The 23114-nt window shown below is 43.6% G+C and overlaps 1 protein-coding gene across 1 annotated transcript in view; it reads left to right on the top strand.

The window, feature by feature from the left end:
* Positions 1–313: 313 nt before the first annotated feature.
* The window catches only part of LOC310960836 (voltage-gated potassium channel KCNC1-like), a 52191-nt gene continuing 29390 nt past the window's right edge, over positions 314–23114 (top strand). The window contains 3 exon segments of the mRNA XM_083932661.1: positions 314–869; positions 8595–8648; positions 8650–9282. Coding sequence (XP_083788787.1) covers positions 822–869; positions 8595–8648; positions 8650–9282 — 735 coding nt within the window. The 5' untranslated portion in view covers positions 314–821.

Genomic DNA, 23114 nt, shown 5'->3' on the forward strand with positions numbered 1-23114 from the left:
GTTTGTGCGTGCGTCCGTCCAGCAGAGTGAGCATGTGTGGGCTAAGTGGGGAACAAAGAAAAAAAAATCAATTAAACAGATGTTAGTCTAATAAATCAACATAGTATTTCCTGTTATAGCCCTGGTGGGTGTATGTTTTTTTTCTACAGCGTATGTATTCATGAAGTTAAGCAACCATATGAGGAAATTAGCCTCTGTATTCACCGGGGTCCTCCCACCCCTCAGTCTTCTTCTCTAATCCGCCCACATGTATCGTCTGAGGAATAAATAGTGCAGAAGGTGACGCTCCTCCAAAGGAACAGAGAGAGGCAAAGAGAGAGGTGTCTACAGGCTGCATCTCCATTGAAACATTTGCAGAGGGGAGAGAGGAAGAGCTGAATGGTAGCTACACCCTGCGCCTGGAAGCGTAGAGACACTGTAACAAAGGCTGGCTATTATTTTTGGCAATAACAAGGAGGTGGGAGAGAGACACAGAGAGAGGGGCTCTGAAATCGAGGGAAATAGCAACAACAACTAAAAAAAAAAGAGACAATTTCCAAGGGGACTTCTGCTTCATTTCATCCGACAAAAAAAAAAAGACTCATTCCTTTGCCATCATCAGCATGACCATAAGCTATAAGTAACATTCGGCAATAAACGAGATTTCCAGCAACAGACGCGCGCAATCCTATTTTGATTCATTATAATCGGAGAGAGAGAGAGAGAGAGAGAAATCATAACACATCAGCCGAATGCCTGCGAGAAACTGGATACTCTCTGAAATCATAAGAAAGAGCGATCTAACAAAGAAAACTACATTTCTGATTGATCTTTAAAGCTCGATGTGCGTGTCTCTGCACGCACTCGAAACCAACCTGAACCAAAAGCAAGTGAGTATTAACCGTGTCTGTGTACATGTCTGTATTTTGGTTGGCTTTATTCTGCCTTTATCCGCCTAATAACTGAGCATTTATTGGCCAGCTCTGAAAGAAAAAGAAAAAAAAGCTTCTAGCCTACATTCAACAAGTATCGTTATATCCACAGTAACTGCGATTTTTCCTTCTGTAGTCTGTTTGCGTTTTGATCAATATGTTCAAATTGGCTTCATAAAGCTCTTTAATGTGTTTTGATTATTATTTCTAGCTGCTATAATGCTGAAATAACAGTACTTTTACACACACACACAGATTTGATGTATCCACTGATATGACGCCTATAAAAAATTCATTTTTTATAAATATATAACATTCCTCATTGCACAAATGGTGGGTGTTTCCCTTTCTACACCACTAGATCAGAGTGTGCATTCCTCCCAGCATAGATGTCTGCGTGAGCAACTGTCTCCATGTGTCTATTGCTTTGTGCGTGCTTGTGTGTGTGTCTATGTGCATGCATTTGTTGTGCTTGCATGTGCCCTCTGTGACTGTGTGTGTGCATCACTGTGGTAAGTGTCAAGGCCTGAAAATGGAGGTTTGATAAAGGAACCATATGAGGAGGGTGAGAGGGCTGAGACACACACACACACACACACACACACACACACACACACACACACACACACACACACACACACACACACACACACACACACACACACACACACACATACACACACACACACACACACACAGCACACCAGAGATAGATAGAGAGGGAGAGGAGAAGGTGTGAGGAAGAGATGAGCATTGGAGCGGAACCACAGGAAGGACACAGCGTCACTGACATCCAGGAAGTCTATGGGGGCAGTTAAATGTCTAGACAAGCTTCCCCCCCAGAAAAACACACACACACACACACACATACAACCCCCGTCAGCACATCACCTATCCTCCGTCAACTTGTTCCATCTGCATTCCGCTGCTTTACACACAAACTCTAATTTCATAACGCCTCTCCTTCCTTTACTTCCCAGCGCGTGCCTTGCTCTTTTTTTTTCTGCCAACAGCGTGCTCTTCCCCCTTAATGGGAACTCTCTTCCTCCATTTGCGCTCTCCCTGCTTCCCACCCCTTTTTCTCAATCCTGCATTATAAATCTACATCTGGCTATTTTTAGATCGAGGGTAACCCAGAAAACACCCCATCGATTTGAGCAAAACAAAAAAAGCCTCCCCACCAGAGACTGTGGGATGCTGTCTTGTCAGTGGATATGATTGGTAGAGTAGTTGTTTAGCTTGAAAGTTGGACACTGCCGTGGAAGCAACTGGGGGGGTAAATCTATTTCGAGGCTGTGATTCAATTTCGCATCTGTTGCGTCCCTGGGTTTGTGTGTGTTCTTGCCTCTGACCCTTCCTCTCTCCTTGGCCGTGATGGTTTCTCTCTCGACTCACGTCTTCCAAACCAACTTTCCCTCCATCCTACAACGAATTCATTGCTGATTACTGAGCTTATTCTCCTTTTAGCTGCCACCCCCCTTGCTTTAAATCCTTGACCTTGAGGCTCACCTTTCATCCTCTCTCATCTCCTTTTCTTCTCCTCTCATTTTATTCCTTCACGTTCAAACCCAACTTCTCTCCCTTCTTCTTCCCGAGAGTCTAATCTGTTACTTCCCCTGCCCCCCCTCCTCTACGTCTAATTGCTGGCTAGGTCACAGGTCCAAGAGTCACTGTAGTAATATCCCTTGTCCCTGTTGTCGCTCTTGCCCCGTGAAGCGCATCGTTGCGCTGCTGGATGGATCATAATGGCCCTAATCATGCAGGAAGGGCTGCGTCATTAATTAAGAGCAGACAGGTTTATACAACCTAAGAGAGAGTCAGGAGGTGCGGAGGTTGAAGCTATTTGCTTCCTGATGCCAATTCTCTAAGAACCAGATTTTAAATACTGAGTGATATTAGCTCAGATTCACCCAGGTCCAAAAATAGAGTTGCTTCCCGGCATGACACACTATCCCATGGCTTTTTCCTCAGTGCTGTTTCAGGGCCAATCATTGCTCCTCAGTATCCCTTCTTCCATCCCTTCACCCTGCCTCCTTCTGTCACCAGTGAAGTCTCACCCATTGGGCTTTTCTATCCAAAAAATCTCAACATTTATCCTCCTGTGGGCAGGAGGGATTTTAGTCATGGACAGCAGCGGCTGAGCTTTCTGAGCTCTATTACAGGCTTCATTTCTGCCGGTCTATTCCTGAAAATGGCCTTATGTATTAATCATCCCCAGCCAGCTAAAAGGAGCGCGTGATTCTTTTTTTCTCTCCTCATAAGAAAAAGAAAAAGTGGCTGCAGGGGATCAAGAGTTTCTCGGGAGGTGGGAGGTGGGGTGTGGGTGATTGACCAATATGCACAAGAATCCCAAGGGGGTGTTGGTGTTGACTATATGTGGATTGGTCAGCCCCTGGAGGTCTCCACGCTGGTGTTGCTGAGTAGAGGCGCTGCCATTTCCTTTCTGCTGGCTTAATTGATTGGTTATTTAATTCGTGTTCTGGGAATTGGCCACTGGTGAGCTTTATTATGATAAGACATGCCTTGCTTTTTTTCTCTCCTCTGTACACATTAGCTGTCTCAGAGCTACTGGGTCATTGTGTGGCCTCGTTCTCCGTTTTTCTTTGCATACGCACCCTGTTTTTTTCCCTCCATCCATTCATGATATTCATCTCATTTTCATTCTTATTCATTCAGTTCATGCTGCCTCACACATGCACACATGCACACATGCACACATGCGCGCGCCTTATATTGCTTCTTCTCTCCTGCCACGATCAGATTTATACACCACAAGGTGCCGTGAAAATTTTTGAGAGGAGAGAGGACACTGTGTGGTGTGACACCGCACTAAAAAGGGTAGATGACCGCAGTGCCTTCACCGCGCTGCAGTGCCTTGCTTTCTCCTGTTGGGGTCTCCTCAACACTGGGGAGTGAGAGAGAGAGGAGAGAGGAGAGGAGAGGGAGATAAGGTAGAGATGAGGGGGAGCGGAATGAAGAAAGGAGGGGAGGTGATATGGGTGGAACAGCGTGAAGCCTTGTGGTTACATCCTTTGATGAGGTAGCTGGTGGGGGAAAAATGGCTGTGCATCAGAAACACATACGTAATTCTTGCTCTGTCTCTCTCTCTCTCTGTCTCTCTCTCAATCTCTCTCTCTCTCTCTCTCTCTCTCTCTCTCACACACACACACACACACAAACACACGCACACGCACACATGCACACGCAAAGCCCTCCTTTCCCCAAGTGGTACATTTGCCACTCAGCTCAGTTGTGTGTCTTTTTTACATCCCTGCAGTTGTTTTGCTTCCTCTCCTCCTCCTCTCTCTTCAACAATCCACTGTTTCCATTCCTCTTATTAGTATTGCAGACCATTTCTCCCCCCCTTCATCCTCCTCCTCCTCCACCTCCACCTTTACAGCCATTCAGGTGTTATCCTATGCCGTTGCAAGGTCTTTTTTTGTCTCCTCCGTCTCCCCCCCACCTTTTTTTCTCTCCCCGCTTTCATTTTTTTCCCTGTCCTCTACCTTTCCCACCGTCCCCAATCACTCCTCCTCTGTCCAACATCCCTCCTTCTCTACCTCATCTCCCTCTCTCTATCTCAATCTCCCCCTCTGTGATTTGTAAAGGTTTTTGCTTTTTCTACCTACTGCCGGGTCCATTACGCATAGTCAGCACTCCTCCAAATTCCTCCCTTTGCCATCTCTCTTCTGTCTCTCCCTCTCGCTCTCTAGCGTGTGTTCTCCTCCCCTCCCCCCTGGTTACTGCTGCTGGTACCTCACAGTCGATGCATCCCATAATCCTGTGCTCCCTCCCCCTCTTGCTGCAGTGTTTCTGCTAATATATATTAGCGTCAGTGCAGCATCCGTGCATGAGCCATGCGCACGCTCTCTCTCTCTCTCTCTCTCTCTCTCTCTCTCTCTCAGCCCCATTCTCTCTATCTACCTGTCCATTGCAGAAATCATGATTACGCCTCATTTTGCCCCTCAAAATGCTTTTCTTAGCCTGGTTGTTGCAGCCAGGTGAGTGTATGCGTCTCCCTTCCCTCCCCTCCCTTCCCCTCCCCTCCTTCTCGCTATCTTTCCCCTGGTGTGTGTGTGTGTGTGTGTGTGTGTGTGTGTGTGTGTGTGTGTGTGTGTGTGCAGTTGAGAGACTGTAGTAGCAGGGTGGCGCAGGACATGGTGGCCAAGGCAGGAAATGCTGCAGGAGAGAGTGAAAGAGAGGTGGTGGTGGAGATTGTTCCTCCTCTCTGCCCCCTCCCCTTCCCCCCTCACTTTTTAGCATCTCCTTCGTGCCTTTCCCCCTTTCTCCCTTCCTCCTCACCTCTGTGCTTTTTTCATCTCGACTTCTCCATTTTACACCCACCGCTCACCTACTTTAGCTTCAGCCCTCTCCTACACACCTCTCCTCCTCATGCCCCCCCCCCCCCGTCATTTTCTTTCAGGGATTAAAGTGCTGAGTGCTGAATAGTGCTTACTTACCCCATTTTAAGATGAAACCCTCAAACTGTGGACCTGAAACGCAGCTAGAAAGTCTTACGCTCACTTGCCCTGAGCTCATTAGGATCAGTAATCTGGTTCTACTACTTTCACTCAAACTTTAAATTTTTTAAAATCGAACACAAGTAGCTCTGAGGAAAGGTGGGAAAAGCACATCCCAGTTTACCTCCAAATTTGTTTGTCATGCATTAAAGAGTACTAAAGTACATTTTTAAAAATCAATAAGCTCACCACAGCTGACTCAGAGGGAACAAAAAGGCATTTAACCACAGTTACAGACTTGTGGCTGTCCGTGTATAAAATATTCAGCAGTTCACCAATAAGCTACAGATGAAGAGGTAATCGGGGGATGGGGGTGGGGCGGGGGGTTACCAAGTGAAGGTAAAAAAATAGAAAAAGAAAAAGTCATCCAAGGGGCAAAAGTTCCACAGTTGAGATCATAGAAGCTTTTTTTGGAAAGTGTAGTATCCCGTTAAAGGAGAGTGTGTCCCAGAGAGAGAAAGCACCGCTGTCCATGGTGCTGAAACGTAATCCATCCCACAACACAAGCCGTCCCTGCTGGAAAAGAGATGTTTTTATACTCTGCCTGACCTCACTTCCAAATTGTTAAGTTAGAGATGTTATTGCAAGTTGTGACTTTCTTATTAAATTAAATTAGTCCTGATTTTCACTTATTCCTAGACTTTTAGTTGCAAAGACGCAGACTCAACTCTGCAGAATGATGCAGTGCAACTCTGAAACTCATGAGTGCAGGATTTTTTTTTCTGTCAAGCAAGCAGATTTGATGCTCATGCAGAAAACACTGCACTGTAGAAAAGTAGAAAGGCTTCGGTCTGTTGTTTTTTTTCTGATCTGTGCACATACAGTACATCTATTTTAGTTTTTATCATCTGCACACAGGACTTTACAAACTCTGACTGCATACTCATGCAAAAGCCTTGGTCTTAGTAGACCTTACCTGAGTGTTGTTAAGTCCAGGATCTTCAAAAAAGGAAAGAAAAAAGAACCCCCCCCCCAAAAAAAAAGAAATATAGAAACGACAACAAGAAAAGAAAAACCCAATGCAGATATAAAATCTGAAGAGAAAATAGAGACAGCAAACTTTTCCATGAACAAAAAAGTTGTTTCAAAACAGTGAACAGCAATAACAAGAAAGATGAAAGAAAATGAAAGAAAGAACGAAAGACTGCAGTGTCCTATATGACAGGAAGCAAAAGTCTGAAGGGAAAGAGGAGGGGAGAGTCGACCCAAAGGGAAGGAAGCTTACTTTGGGAAGGAGAAAGAATGGGACACGAGGATGACTGAAGCAAAAGATGAGAGAAACGGAAGATGCTTTGATGAAATGCAATGAGGGGGGAAGGAGATAGAAAAAAAGAGCGAGAGAGAGAGAGAGAGAGAGGGGGGGGGGGGGCACTGGATGGAAATAAGACTGTGTTGTGAGAGGAGGAAGAGGAGGAAGAAATGATTCTCCCCCTTCAATGAAATGTGATTCCTGTATGCGGAATATGAGAGCGAGAGCGGAAAAGAGAGTGAGGGAGAGAGAGAGAGTAGTAGGAGGGGGAGGGCCAGTGAGAGCTCACAGGAGAGAGGGGGGAGGAGGAAGAGGAGAGTGGTGCATTTCTTTGACTAGAGAAAAAGGTTAACAACATAGATGTGGCGCATGTATTTTTTTTTTATTTTTTTTACTGTGAACGTGTGTCTTTTCTGAAGCGCCATGAGCACATGAGCTCGCTGAAGAGAAATCTGACCTCCCTGAGAGAAGAAGAGAGAGAGAGAGGGAGGGAGGGAGAGAGAGAGAATAACTGGCTTTTTACTGCAGCAGAATTCATTCACTTTTAGACTGCATTCTCCTTTTCCGATGCTCTTCCTCCTCTCTACACTCTCCTCAACCCCCTTCCTCCATTAGTAGGGAAGAGACAATATTACACTAGCTGTTCAATTTAGTGAGCGTTCACTTACTCCCCTACACATCTCCATCCCTTTCTTTTTGTCCCCATCTTCAGGTCTTTGTCTGAGCCTGGCTTGTTTTCCTGATTGTCCTTTTCGATCCTCCCATTAAAAATCAGATTTACGGCCTCCTCCTCTCTCCCCCCCAAACCTTCCTCTCTCCCACCATCTACCTCCCTCTGTTTTCTATCTTTGCATGCTTTTACACACACACACACACACACACACACACACACACACACACACACACACACACACACACACACACACACACACACACACACACACACACACACACACACACACACACACACACACACACACACACACACACACATTGCATGGGAAGTGGCAGAGAGAGCATTGACATAATTGTGCATCGCATGAATCTCAGTGCGATCGGAGGGGGCTGCAGCAGTGTGTTGTAGCACACACATAGGCTGATTGAGGAGATCTAACATTAGTACGGACACCGCACTCTCGAGAGGCAATTAACACAAACACACACACACACACAAACACACACACACACACGCACAGTGCTGCGCCACCTTACGTCAGAGAGATTCTTTGGGGATGGGGGGGAGAAGCAGGGGAGAGATGGATCCCCAGTTTTCCTCTCATTCTCCCGTCTTTCTGCCAATCTTTCCCCCCCACACACTCCTGGGTTCCTGGGCAAAAGGAAACGAGTAGGGTCGTTGGCAGGTTGGGGAAGGATGATGGGATGATGGGGATGAGGGAGGATGCTCAAGTCTCATAGTGGCCTAATTAGGGAGAAGATTTGAATGAACACTGACATGAGCAGAGACCAGATCAATTTAGAGCATATGTGACGGCTGCTGTGACAGTTCAGCAGGATGGTAACAGTGCTGGGACTCCACTCACATCACAATAAGACATCTCCTCATCACTGTTGTGTCACTAATCAGCTCCCCCCTAGGATGCTGACTCGGGAATGTGGTCACCTGCTTTCATGTGTTGCACTAATAAGTTGAAGGCGTCCTTCTGCTCCATGGATGCTGTGTTAAAAACAACTTTGCAACCCCTCATCTCCCCCCAAGCACCCCCCCCTCTCTCTCTCACTGCACCTGCACAAGGTCGTTGTGTGTGCCCTTCTATCAGCTGATTATCAAGTGAATAATTGCACATACAGCTGGCATTTAGCGCGTGATTTGTTCATTTGTATTGCAATGCTGATAGTCCACATGTATTTTTTTCCCTTCTGCTAAATTTTCTGCCCTTTTTTCTCTCCCCGCAGACTCCTCAGACTCCTCCCTCCTCCTCCCTTCGGTTTCTCTCATCCTTTCCCTCCCCCCCGGTCCTCTATGCTCAGTTCGGTGTGTGTATCCTCTTTCAAAGGGCGCAAGGGTGGGAACAAGTCGTCCAACAAAGCATGTTACAGCGCAGACATGACTTGTCCGTCGGAAAGCGAGAAAATCGTGATAAACTGCGGGGGGGTGCGGCATGAGACCTACCGGAGCACCCTAAAAACGCTTCCCGGTACCCGCTTATCGTGGCTCACCGAGCCGGACGCGTTCAGCAACTTCGACTACGACCACAAATTAGACGAGTTCTTCTTCGACCGCCACCCGTCAGTGTTTTCCTTCATCCTCAACTATTACCGCACCGGGAAGTTGCACTGTCCCAACGATGTGTGCGGCCCCCTGTTCGAAGAGGAGCTGGCTTTCTGGGGTATAGATGAGACGGACGTGGAGGCGTGTTGCTGGATGAATTACCGGCAGCACCGGGATGCGGAGGAGGCGCTGGACAGCTTCGAGAATCCAGAACCGGACGCGCCGGACGACGAGCCCGCGCTGGGTGGTGCGGACGGGGACTTGAAAAGACTGTGCATGCAGGAGGACGCGAGGAAAGCGGGCTGGTGGAAAACCTGGCAGCCCCGAATATGGGCACTGTTTGAAGACCCGTATTCCTCCAAATATGCCCGGGTAAGTTACCCACGTCTCTCCTGGAGGGACCAACTTGTTTTTGGCTACTGTTGCATATTCTGCCCCATGATGTCTCAGAGCACTGCTGGAGAACTTTGTGAAACTTTGTTTCTTTTAATGTTTCTGTCCACATGATCATTGTCACCAGTCCCTCACAATGAACTGCAGGCTGACTGTCGGTATGTGTGCCACCCCTGACACGACAGCTTGTTTTAAATGGCAGGATATAGCCTAGACTTACTGCTATTGAATAATTAATGCTGATAGCATTAGGAAAATGGAAAACGGTATGGCAGCTATATCTATTGGTATTTGACTAGTTGATACATCGACCAATGCTTTTATCAAACCCATTACCTCCACGTCTTGATAGATTACATGTTTCAGATGAGCTGGATTCACACTGAATGCCGTTTTTTTTATTGCTATCATAATTCCTATCGCCGTGTTCTGCTACTTGAGCATGTTTAATAAATACCTGCCTCCAAACGCGGCATCGGCTGCGCCTCCTGCATCCAAACGCCTTCATTGGGTCATATTTATCCGTTTACGATGCACACCAATGCGCCGTATTTCACGGTAGTCTTATTTATTGTAGCCCCGCACTGAAGACGCGTCTTTCCCTACATTTTTCCTTGGTACCGCTGCAGTCTGCTGTGTTGTGTTTTTCCCCCTTGTTTCTTTGCCAGTCCCCTGTCCCAGTTGAATGCTACATGGCTTTTACGCACGGGCTTTATTGCTTTTACGCACAACTTCCTCCTATTTTTGGAATACCTATTATTGTTTCCATGTAAATAGTTAATGATTTACCTCTTAAAAGCAAACGTTTGATGGCATTTGATCACACAGGTGTGGGAGTAACAAGTGCCCCTGTATGTGTTTTTGATCAGTTACACTGGTTCTTTTTTTCTTAGACCCTGCAGTTACAGATGAATCCAGCTGCTTGATCACAGCTGCTTTGATTCGTGTTTTTGTGATACAGTTTGATCATCCTTTCCTTGCACCCTGCCTGTGCGTTTGTTTGTACTATTTTGCTGTTATGAGGGTGCGTGAGGACCCCGTGGATACAGTGAATGCACACTGTAGGTGCACATGCAAAACCAGACAGCCAGCAGACACCTGCAGTGGCCAATTCATGCCATCACACGGCAAATAGCTTAATGTCTTTGAGGAAAAAAAAACATTTAAACAAAATCCCTGCACACTCATCAATGTATGTGCCTACTGTATCTACAATCAATGATAAAGACAATAGCTGCACACACTGGCTCCTGCGCTCTATTCTCAAACACAAACACACACACACACACACACACACACACACACACACACACACACACACACACACACACACACACACACACACACACACACACACACACACACACACACACACACACACACACACACACACACACACACCTCTTCTGGCACCAGGTATAGATCTGCATATTCAGTTCCCTCCAAAGGAAGAGGAAAGCGTTGGGCTGTGACGGACAGATAGTCTGGTTTAAGTCACTGGATCTGCCTCTATGGACTTTGGATCAGGCAGGAAGAGCTTCTCCAAGTGTCACTCACATCCCAATCAGATTGATTTCTCACTATCCCATCCTTCTGGAGCCTTACTCCATGCAACAAAACAGCTCACAGTGGGTTAGTTCTTTGCAGAATGTCCAAATAGTTGCATGAGAGAGAGGGAGACATCATCACGGTTCTCAAAAATCACATCGTCAATATAAAAAAGCCCAATGTTTGACATGTTTATGTAAACAGAAGTGGATCTGATGCGGAATCCTAAATGATCATACAGCAAGAGCAAGGCTGCGTTTGCAGCACTGCCATATGCTCCAATTCAAGCTGCTGTACCTGCTGCCTAGCTGCTTGAATGCTGTATATTATGTAATGATCACTTTTACAACACATCTACTGGTTACAGTGGACAAGCTCTCATGAATCATACAAAAACATTAATCAAGTGTAATGGTTTGCAGATAGTGGTGTTTGTGGGGTTATGCAGAGTACAGAGAAGGTAGTAGGTGGGATTCATTTCAGTGGCTGCACAACACCGCCTCTATTTGTGGGCGAACACAAACGCTCTGTAGGTCTAATATGCCATCGGTATACGTCAAACAGCGTTGTGACCCAGATCACTCGTTTTTTTTCCACGCTTCCTCTTTCTAAAAGTATCCTGTCCAACGTGGCCACAACCTTTTGGTCTTTTCGGTTCTGAGAGATGCAAATTATACCTGGAGAGAAAAAACAGAGAGATGTAGAGAGCCTAGGACAAGAGAAAAAAAAAAGATGCTGATGTGGAAATACAATGAGACAGATGAGCGATAGACAGAGGGAGGAAGCGGGAGACGAGAGGAAATAAAGGGAGACAGGAGGAGAGACATCACTCTAATGATTTAAGGGCTTTTTATTTGCATGGCTGTGATGTAACGCATCAGCAATCAATGTTTTGATCGTTCGACATGCATGCATGGCTTTTTTTTCTCTCTCTCTTCTAAATTTACACCTCCTTCTCCGCTCATCATCGCGTGAAGCACGCTCGTGGATCTACCGTAGCAGCACACACATGTACAAACACACACATGCTGGTGTCTGTGCTGGCTTTTCTGCTGCAGTAGACACGAGAGAGAGAGGAGAGAGAGAGAGAGAGAGAGGAGGGGGAGCACCGGAGGAAGAGAAAAGAGGTGGAGTGGGTTGGGAGTGAGAGGGATAGACGGAGTGAGGGAAATGGAGAAGGGGTGAGATAGTGGAGGGAAATAAGGGGAAAGATGAAGATGAGTAAAAGGTGTATTGAGATGAACGGGGAGGAGGTTACAACCACAGGGAGAAATATGTTGCATGATGGGGGAGGGAACCCTTGTCTTAGCATCTTCAATTATCTGTGAAGGCTTGAGTCATCTTATCCCGGCTCTCCTGCCTGCCTATTGATTGACAATCAATTAATTATCTTCTCTTTTTGTCTGTTTTTTAAAGCCATTCTCTTTTTCTCTATCACCTCTCAAAATCTGAGAATGCCCACAAGGTCTAATGCTTATTCTAACCTGTTAGATGGTATTATGATCGTTTACATATTGACAGAATGTATGGATGTATATGTTTCTGTTTGATGAGGTGTTATACAATAAGATTTGCATCTGATTTCTTTATTGAGCCGTGCCTGGTTGACGTAGATCTTGCAGTGCAGCTAAGATGACATGAAGCTGTTTATCATTTTATCCTCTGTCTTTGTTTAAATTTCTTACTGTTTTAATCTAATCTGCCAGACTCACAAGCATCCTAATTCAATAGCCAAGGATCCGCCAGTATCGATAAACAGTGATTATTGCTTTGTATTTTTTTCTTATTGAACCTGAGGTAATCTAATTTAATGTAATCACTTGACACTCAGCAGGTTGATGGTGTTAAACGACGATGAAGGAGTTATTGTTTAAAAAAAAAAATCCTGAAACTCTGAAAGGAATATTGAAATTAGGGTTGTGCGAGGATCTGGCATCATATCATGATACAGGGGTTATTATTTTATATGTTGTAAAACTGTAAGCAAAGCATATAATGGGATTTTTTAAAACTACTTTAGAAAAACTGCTGTGGTATAAAAAAAAAAAAACACACCATGTTGTTACACTGGAGTGAAAGAATCAAATGGCTTAACAATGCTACACACCAAATACACCATTTTTTAGAATAGGCAAAATAACACAAACTGCATGTAAAAAAATGCATGGTATTAGCATATCATGGGTTGACTCATGGGTACCTATAAAACATATTTGAATTCAGATATCTTGAGGTGAGAGGTCAATGGACACCTTTGATAATGGTCATGCCAGTTTTGTCCTCGCCTAACTTTGAAGTGTTGTTTAGCCCCCCTTCCTGACAAGCAAGCATGTCATGGTTGGTACGAATGGATTCATTTGGTCTTCTTGTTATTTTTCACCAATATCTTCACTCTAGCTTGAAACAGTATCACAAAACACAATATCGCAATTTCGTTCACTGTATCAAGTACATGCTTTGTTTTTTTTTGCTTTGTAACTGTTAATGTCTTACTGTGATACTATTTCAAGTGGCTAATTCTAGCTAGCAGAGAAATGTGTCAGTTAGGTTATATTGTTACAACAATGCTCAACATGCTCATAAAAGTTATTTTTAGTAGGAGTGTTTTGACCACGCATAACGGAGAACAGAACCCCACGATGGAATTTGCCACGTAACGTTGGCTTCACGTTAGCTGTATGGGTAGTAGACTCATGTAGTGTTAAACTAACAAGTTAATGTTAGGCTAGCTAACATTAGTTGACTGACACAACGTGAGTAAGCGTGACTAAATGTCATTAAACTTTAATATATTAACTCATCTGTTAACATTTTTTCTGCTTCAGTCACATCAGATTCGCATCAGTGGTGGTTGTTTAACAATGAAGACACCAACTCACATGATCCCAAACTACTTGAGATTTACAAGACATTTTTTTGAAAACTAATTTCTGACAGATTTTTACATTTCTTTGCAAGTACTTGAGTATTAGTATAATAATATGGACATTTCTTAAAAATTCCTTAAAATGTCTATCCTTAAGAGTGTAATTTCTCGTATTAAAATAAATATGAGATGCTGGATTTTCGAAAACCAGCAGCCTCTAAAAAAAAACCCGAAAAACATTGTCATATGAAATCCACTGCTGACTTTCTGTCCTATAATGTTGTACCATTGCCCCACAGGTTGAGCTGTGTTTGGTTGCTTCCAGTTTTGCACCAGAAGGACACAGTTGTCACTGTCAGCAATCTCCTGACAAAGCACCATGTAGCTCAGCATGTAGATGCCCCAAATCAGACTTTGTGTGCCTGTATCTGCTCCATTTCGTGGGAGCAGTACTATGACTAGAGCCCCCCTTTCCCTGAAGGTCATGTCTTGTGTCACTGTTTGCTTTTGTTTTGTGTTCAGTGCTGGAGTACACGATGCTGTCATAAACACAAATGTGACCTGCCACTTTGCCAGGCAGCCTCCGAACAGGCTGTCTCCGGGTAGAAAATCACACGGGTTGGACAGAAGACGGCCTAGGGCAAGGTTTGGGTACTGTTTTTGTCAGGGACATTGCACTACATTTTTAGGAGAGAAGACCTTGTGATTGAGAGGAAAGAAGTTACTTCTCCAACTCTCCACTTAAAATACCCACATTGTTTTCAATAAAGCATGTTGTCTTCTTGATTTTAACCAGTATCAGACACTCATCAATACTACCGTATTTACTAGGTGACTGCTAATTTAGATTTTTCTTTTGCACTATTTTTGATTGCCCCAGAGCCAAGTAGCTCCACATATAGGACCTCCGGACTCTGGTCGGAGCTTAGTGGAAACTGTGGTGACGTTGACTGTGAATAGTTTGTTACTTATAATAGTTACTTGGTGTGCACCTCCATAATGCTCCAGGGAGTGTTAACATCACACCTGCCTCTATCATTACCTGTATCTTAAAAAAATTGTGCATCTTACCTTACAACTGCAACAGGGAGGATTGGTGTTCGTGCTTCCAAGTCATTTACATTCAAACACGACCACGCTGAAAGGCTTATTTCCCACTTCCATTCTTGTCTCCCTGTGGGCTGCATCTGAAAATAGCAAAGAGAGGGAAAGGATGCCTTAATTTCATTCGCTGGTGGCAAATCTATCTCTTCATTACTGGTGAGAGGATGAGACTATGTACTTGTAGGACCGTCCAGCGCATACGCAACACTTAGAAAACACAACTGTGAAAATAGCTGAAGCATCAAACCTGTCTTGACAGAGAAAAAAAAAGGATGGAGGGAGATACTCTTAAGTGCTCGCCAAGTTTATTAAGGTAAACTGTTTTCCTCAAGCGGTAGCTACTGGCAGGGGCATAATAATTAGTCAAGCTGCCTCTCCTGTGCCTGCAATTGGTAAATGTATCGTATTCTGTTTCAATTTTCCCTGACAATGTTTTTTACCGTAGGCCTTCTCGTGTTGTGTTTGCATCCTCGGAAGTCACTGTTCCCCTGTTTGCTGCTTTGTAACCTGAGTAACATCTGTTGGCCATACTTTACTGGATAGATGCTTGATGTCTCTAAACAAGGCCAGTGACATGATGAAAAGTGCAGTCTTTGTGATTTGGACTTTTTAGTCCTATTACTACAATACTACATACAGTATATTCATTATGCACACATTTTATTTTAGGCAAGGTTATGGCTTGCTGTCGTGGTTCTGTTTAAGTCTATGATGGATGAAAAAAAAAGAGTTGAATTTGAGAAGCTGTACCTGTGCTCAGATTATGCATCACCAGTAATCACTAATATTACCACATGTATGCCTATATATTCACTTTCTTGCTGAGAGTTAGATGAGAAAGGATTGATAACACTTCTATGTCTGTATGCTAAATATGTAGCTACAGACATCAGCAAGTTAGCTTAATTTAGCATGACGATAGCTAGCCTTGCTCCGTGGAAAAAGTTACGTGAATTTGCATTTTTATGTACCCGACTATATCTTCTTTGTGTCTAGATGGTAACCCTAGATTTGTGAAAACTCACAAAAAACTCTCCTTCGACCCGCTTCCTGATGACCTATATTAATGTTAACCATTCAAGACCTATGCCTGACTTCAACCCTCTAACCTTAAGGTCACTGCCAAACCTTAACCATATCGCGAGACTTTCGCAAATCTTGGGTTACCACCGAGACACAACCGTAATCTTGGCCAATACTAGTAACCTCTTGGAGTCTCCTGGTTGCCTGGCAACTGCTCAGAGGCAAGAAACAGTTGCATAACTCACCGGAAATTGATGCTTTCTACAGATAAATTAAAGAAAAACATAAAGTTGTTTGGAGCTTTAAAGGGGCTGGTACAGGGATTTCGTTACCTTTGGACAGAGCTAAGCTAGATGTTTCCAGCCAAGCTAAGCTAAGCTAAACTAAGCTAAGCTAGGCTAAGCTAAGCAGTTGCTGGCTCCAGCTACATATTTACCGTACAGATATGAGTGGTATTGATCTTTTGAACTAACTCTTGGCAAGAAGGCATATTTTTTCAAAATGTCTACCTATTGCTTTAAGTATCACATTACATTTCAGACAACAGCATTAACATGTGTGATTATGTTGCAAAAAAAATTGATATCCCAACACTCCAACTACCTTTCTTCTTTTCTTTCCGTCTCAGCCATCATCTTCCTCCTCCTCCTCTGCCTCAGTCCTTTTAGCCATGCTGGTTAAGTGCTTAATCAGCGTTAACAGTCAATTAGCTGGACCTTGTGGTAAACCCTCGACATTTTTGCTCTTGTACTCTTGAATTGAAATGATTCAGGACACTGGCATGGTGGAGAGTTCATATGGTGCCAGAGCCGATTACAGTGGTGGGAGTCTAAATTCTCTAAATGGGGCAAATCATGTCAACTCACTCGAGAGAGCAGTGTATTGTAATAGCAGAGACTGCCACACACACACACACACACACACACACACAAGCGCGCACACACACACACACACACACACACACACACACACACACACACACACACACACACACACACACACACACACACACACACACACACACTCACACAGACATATGAAAACAAACAAGTACACAGTGTGCTCATACTCACAGAGCGAAAGTCGTTTTAATTGCGTGCTGAATCAAATACCCTTGGCTGCATCAAGATAGTCAATTATTCATAAACTATATCCAGCACATACTGTAGCTAAAGAGGGACTTAACGTGGTATAGAAACGCATTTACCCACTTCTATTACAACATGCATCTCACATTTGACCCCCTCTAACACCTGGCTGAACATAAATCACTCTCAGCACACTCACCTTTTACACAATGGCCCACACGCTGTAAGCGTAGCTGCCCATAAACCACTCAACTGAGCGTTCACACTTACAGCACACAGATAAATCACTTCATCTGACACGCCTCCACATGTAACCTCGCTGATCACTCTCACACATGCCAATGTCCCAAAAACACACCTTTAACAAAGGTACCAGAGTGTTAAATGAGTTTACAGTCATAAAAATGTTAGAGAATAACGGTGGCTGAGCATCTTTGTGAATTTTGAAATAAAATGTCATGTTAGAAAAGTTTAATTTGTGAACATTTCCAACCTCATCTTTTCCTGGGACTAATGATTATTTCTAATAAACAATTAATCTGCAGAATATTTTCTTGATTAAATGCACAATATCTTTTCTGCCACTAGAGATCTCTTGATCAGAACAATAGTAAAGTTGGTTTTTGAGAGTTGTCTTCACCACCATAGCAGTCAGTGTGTCTTGGTTAGGATTCTTCAGTGTGCATCATTTAGAGGTTTTTACTAGAGGCTGAATTATCTGCAGAGGTTCCCTCTTCCTCTAAAACAAACAGACCAGGCGATTAATATCAGTTAACATTAATAAAGCAGTTTTACATTAAAAAAAAAAAAACAGTGTTCCTCGGAAGAACATTGTGGATTAGCTGCGAGCCGAGCTGGCGCTAATGTTTGCTCACCTTGTTTCTCTGATAACTTCAGATCCAGACATATGATACTAAAATCCTTCATCTGGTTAAAATATATATTATAAATACTTAAAAAAGAATCAAAAGTCAATCAATGACAACCACAACGCTGGCGCATGCACAAAGGGGATATGGCGACATTGACATTCTACCACAAAAATACAAGTCCAGCTGTCTCTAGGTTTGAGTTTCATTTTTAATACAGAAAAGTTACATATTTTACCTTCAAGCAATAATAAATGTCAGAAGTTTGGGAAAAAATGTCCATAACAAAATGGCCATAACATTTGCTGATGTCGTCAATTTGCTCATTTTGTCTGACAAACTAAAAATATGCAGTTCACTATCACATAGCACAAAGAAAATCAGCAAAACCTCATAACTAAGAATCTGAAACTAGGTAATGTTTGGCATTTATGTTTGAAAAGGACTTATTTGGCTCTGATGATGTGTCGTTACCCTGTGGCACTTAAACAGCCAAACTGTATCTCTGTTCATTCCCTTGGAAAATGACATTGGAGGGCATCACTGGGACGATTCCTGTGTGACCATCTGCTTCCTTGTGATTGTCCCTCCTGTCCAAGTGGCTGCAGAGTGGAGGCAGAGCGAATGACTACTTTTAAAAGGGAACAAAACAGGATCTAGAGAAGAGTGCTTGTTGCAACTTTATATTCTTTTGTTTAACTCTTGAGCAGCTGGACAAAGAGAAAGAATGAAGGTTTAATACGTGTAGGGCTGTTGCTTACCAAAAAGTGCCCTGTTTCATTTTCTGTTTCATGATGGAGCCATGAGGTAGATTACCGAAGCACAGGGGGATAAAGACAGAGGGTGAAAGGTTTAGAGAAAGTGGAGAAGACATGAAGACAGTCGGTCATCACAGCTGGGAACTGGGACAGCTTTTCTACACATGCTTAATGTGTCTCGAACAATACAAGGATGGAGAAAGGGGCAAGGAAGGGAGAAAAGGGAGGATCGGCTGAAAAGGAGGGGGGGGGGGTGTGCGTTACAAGGACACATGCACATAGCATGCCGCAGTAATACGGAACGAATACAAAGGAGATGGGAGAGGGAACGAACACGTGTGCAGTTCACTAACCTCCACGCAGTATTTGTTTGTCTTCACCAAGGTTTGACAGAACTGCAGTGGGAGTGAAATGGAGGGAACCTGAACGCTGAAATCACACTGTGACGTGTTGACCGGAGAGCAGTGTGTGTGTCTGTGTGTTTGTTTGTGTGTAGGAGAGCTTACCGATTCAACTGCAGCATGTCAAGGAGTTGAGTCATTCAGGGAATGTCTCAAACAGAAGTCTGTAGTGTGATTTAAATTTTTACCAGGATCGCTTCCAAGATCACTGACCTCAGAGAGTCTAGCACTCAGGAAATAAAGTAAACGCGAGGATCACTCCGAGCAGAAGCTAATTATATCTCCAAGTTCACCGCCGCCTTCCTTCAACTTCCATTTAGGTGTTTGATGAGTCTGACACACGCGTTTTGCACATATGCAATCATGCAACACATGAAACCGCACTGTTACGTCCCTCCCTACTTCTACCCGTACCACCCTTTTCCACGCCTCACCTCTCTTGCCCTTCATTATCCCGCAGTGTCCCGTGCTGTGTGCTGGGCGACTCCTAAGCAGAGGCACACGATCTTCTGTTTTAACTGCCTGTCCTGGCTCGGACACCCAACGTCCTCCACCCATGTCGATTGAATTTCCCTTAAGGCGAGACATGACTGCAGACAGGAAGAGCAGAAGAGAGGATCACAAGAATTAGATATCTCCTCTGATATTGCTCTCTGTCTATTGTCAGCTGTCATGGATCCCCTCTTTGAATTAAATTGAGGAGGTCACAAGATCGGCACACCTTGAAATCTAGACTATCCTGCAATGATAGACACACCATTTAAAACGCCTGTCATGTTATTGCATTACGAAGAGGAAGCTGCTTATGATGTAACTGATAATATATCGATTACTGATAATCTATCCCTTATTAAGGACATTTTTCCAAGTAAAACAAACATTCGTTGATAACAGCTCCTCAAATTTGCAGATGTGTCAGATGTTTTATCATTAGGGGCATTAAATAACAATGGTTAAAGGGACAGCTACAGCTATTGAGAAACAATCCCCAAACAACATTGGAACTGTTACAATGGCGAAAACCATAGACTAATTAAAACACGGCAGGGTTCTCATACGTCCTGGAAAACCTGGACATTTAGATTTCCAGTCACGGAAACACCTCAAAATTGATTCAAATGACTAAATATCGTAATATTTAATATATATATATATATAATAAAATATCGTAATTGTATTTTAGCCTTTCACTCAGATTGCCTACGTAAACGTGGGTGTGTATTTAGTTTGAAACTCTGCTGGGACATGTCAAAGGGTTTACCAGACACAGAGCGGAACGCTCCCTTTTAATTTTGATGTCAATGTCAATCAATCTGCGAAGTGAAACTGACTGGCAGCGAGCATTTTGGTGTCAAGTCTATATTTTTCACAGTCTCTATGACGGCACCCACCTGTCACTCAATGCAGCTATGCCCATAATTATGCAGAACTTTAAGCCTTAATATAATTTGGATGAACTGTATATGTATAGTTGTCATGGACAGAGAAAATTAGCAATAGAGACTGAAGCTGTTTTTTGTACCAGGCTTTAAACATGTTTATTTCAGCTATAAAGTCGGACATTTTAACAGAGGGTCTAAGGGTATTGACTCACCATTTAAGGAACTGGCACTAACGCGTTGGCTTAATTTTTCAGCCCTGGAGGTTACCTCCTGACTAAAACATTCCTTTGAGGCAAGGGGAGCTGCAGATTCTTTAAGCAAACCCTTCTCACATCCCCGTGGTGTGATGTAGATATAAAAATACTGGTTATGTCTAATAAGTGCATTCAGTTGCTTTCCATGTGGTATTAACTGGATTTGGTGGACTTAATGCAAAATCACAGTCTGAATGCTGTAACTGTGGTTAACATTCTTACGCACGTTTCATGGATCACGCCAGCATAACTTAAACTCACATGAGGAAGCCTTGAGGTTGAGGGTCATGAACGGCTAAAAGCCACTAAAGGCATTCATAATTCAACACGTAGAACAAAAAAAATGCAACTCTGTAAAGAAAAAAAGAAAGACGTCTTTTTTTGTACTGCTCTGTCTCTCTCTGTCCATCCCTCCCCTCAGTTTTGCTGCTTGTCCATTTCACACGCCATGTCCCTGCAGGGAACTCTATCTCTTTTGACATTATGGTCGTTCTTTTGTCTTTTTCAAAAGTGTGTGAATGTAAGGGATAAGTCGTTTTTTTTTCTTTTTTTTTTCTTTTGTAATCTCAGCCTTAACTAGCAAATCCTTTCAATTACTCTGCAGTATTTCTCAGAATAAAATGGCGATTATGACAACAGTGATGATGATGATGGTGTAAGTGAAGGCTATTCCTGTAACCCACCCAAGGTTATACTGATACTGCATGCTAAGTGGCTACTTTGGATGTCTCTGAGTGACGGCCACAACCATTCACCTGAGATAATAGATTAATCACCTGAACCAAATCAAACCCATTGCTCAGGTTGCCCTTCAGGAGAATGTTCTGTATTTCCCATTGTTTAAATGTTTTCATACCTCATTCATGTACAGATTTCACACCATCCTTCAATGTCTTCTTATCATTGCTGACGCTGCAGCAGTGGTTGCCCGTTTCCTTTGCCCTCTGGGAAAGACTCCACATGTTCAGTCTTCCCGGCCGCTGTTTGTCATACTAATGCTGATCAAACATCACCATCAGTGTCCATGGAACAAAAGCATTTATTTGTCTCTATATCTCTTGTCAAGGTCGCTCACCTCTTGACCTCACAAATGTTTATCTTTCATTGAACAATCAGCAGCCCAGACTGAATGATCGCACTTATGCCTCTTACTCCTCTACATTCAGCCCTTTCCGCCAGCTGTAGGAGCAGTATTTGGCTTAGTCCTGTCCTTGGTGCCTGAAAGCAGAGGCTAACGCAGTGGTTGCCATGGTGACAGAGAGCCAGGCAGAGCTGTGGTAATACTGTAATGATAAAGCTCTTCTGGACGGTGCTGCAGTAAACACAATGGCACTAGGGTCCCGTTAAGGAAGAGCGCAGCGCACCGCCGTGCATGCAAAAAGCGCCTGTAGGGCTAATATCAGCTCCGACAATCTCCGCTTGGTTATATCACTTACATTCATGCTCTCCAAACACCTCCTCCTTTCTTCTGCTCTATCTCTTTATTGCACTCTCCAGTGCCCTGCTCTCTCCCCTGTCTTTTTTCATCCCCTGTCTCTCAATACCTTCACTCTCTCCTTCATTCATCCGGCGAAACACAATCAACGCTTTCTATCATCAACTTCCTTTCACAGTCTTTCTCTCTCGCTCTCTCTCACTCTCCATCTCTCTCTCTCTCTCTCTCTCTCTCTCTCTCTCTCTCTCTCTCTCTCTCTCTCTCTAAAAGGCTCTTTTTTCTTTGGCTTCTCTCTCTTTCTCTCCATCTCTGACTCTGGCTCTTTTAAATTTATGTTGATGTTCTTTCCAAATCTAATTTCAGAGTATAGAGAGCGAGGGAGACTCTATTGGGCCTTGAAGGTCATTGGACTGCAGGTGTCACACATGGTAGCTTTACTGAAGGAGATTCAACACATTAAAGGGATGGTTCGGATTTTTTTGAAGTGGTGTTGTATGAGGTACTTCTATTTGGTTATAATCAGCTTATGTGTATGCTGTATTAAGAATATTTTCACTGCTTTACCTTTCCTTAGACATCCCTCTTTAAGTTTACGTTTAATAAACTGGAGCCATTCTTTGCTCTGTTAAAAGCAGAACACAGGAGTTACTGCACTTCCACTACCTCGATCAGTTAGTTATTTAGTTAGTTAGTTTTCTTAGTTCCTAACCCTTTAAAACACCAAAGTCGCACATGTTCTGCAAAGTTACATTTTTGTCAATGGAGTCTGGTGGCTTTGACGAGAGCATAGATAACGGCTTCAGTTCCCCCCAGCACGTAAACTTAAACAGGGCTGTCTGACTTCACAGTAGAGTGGTGAAAATATTCTAAATTTAGCCAACCTTTGAACTGATATAGACTTTTTGAAGGTGGGCCCTTATTAAGTATCTAAAAGTCTTTATCTGCTGCCCCCATCCGGAGCAGTGCATTGCTAAGCTTCTGTGCCTGTCCTCCTGCCTGCTTCTGCAAACTGGGGGTAATCATCTACTGTAGGTAATACACTTCAAAAAAATCGGAACTATTCCTTTAATCGTCACACAAGCT

The sequence above is a fragment of the Echiichthys vipera genome (assembly GCF_963691815.1).
Source record: "Echiichthys vipera genome assembly, chromosome: 18".
NCBI lineage: Eukaryota > Metazoa > Chordata > Actinopteri > Perciformes > Trachinidae > Echiichthys > Echiichthys vipera.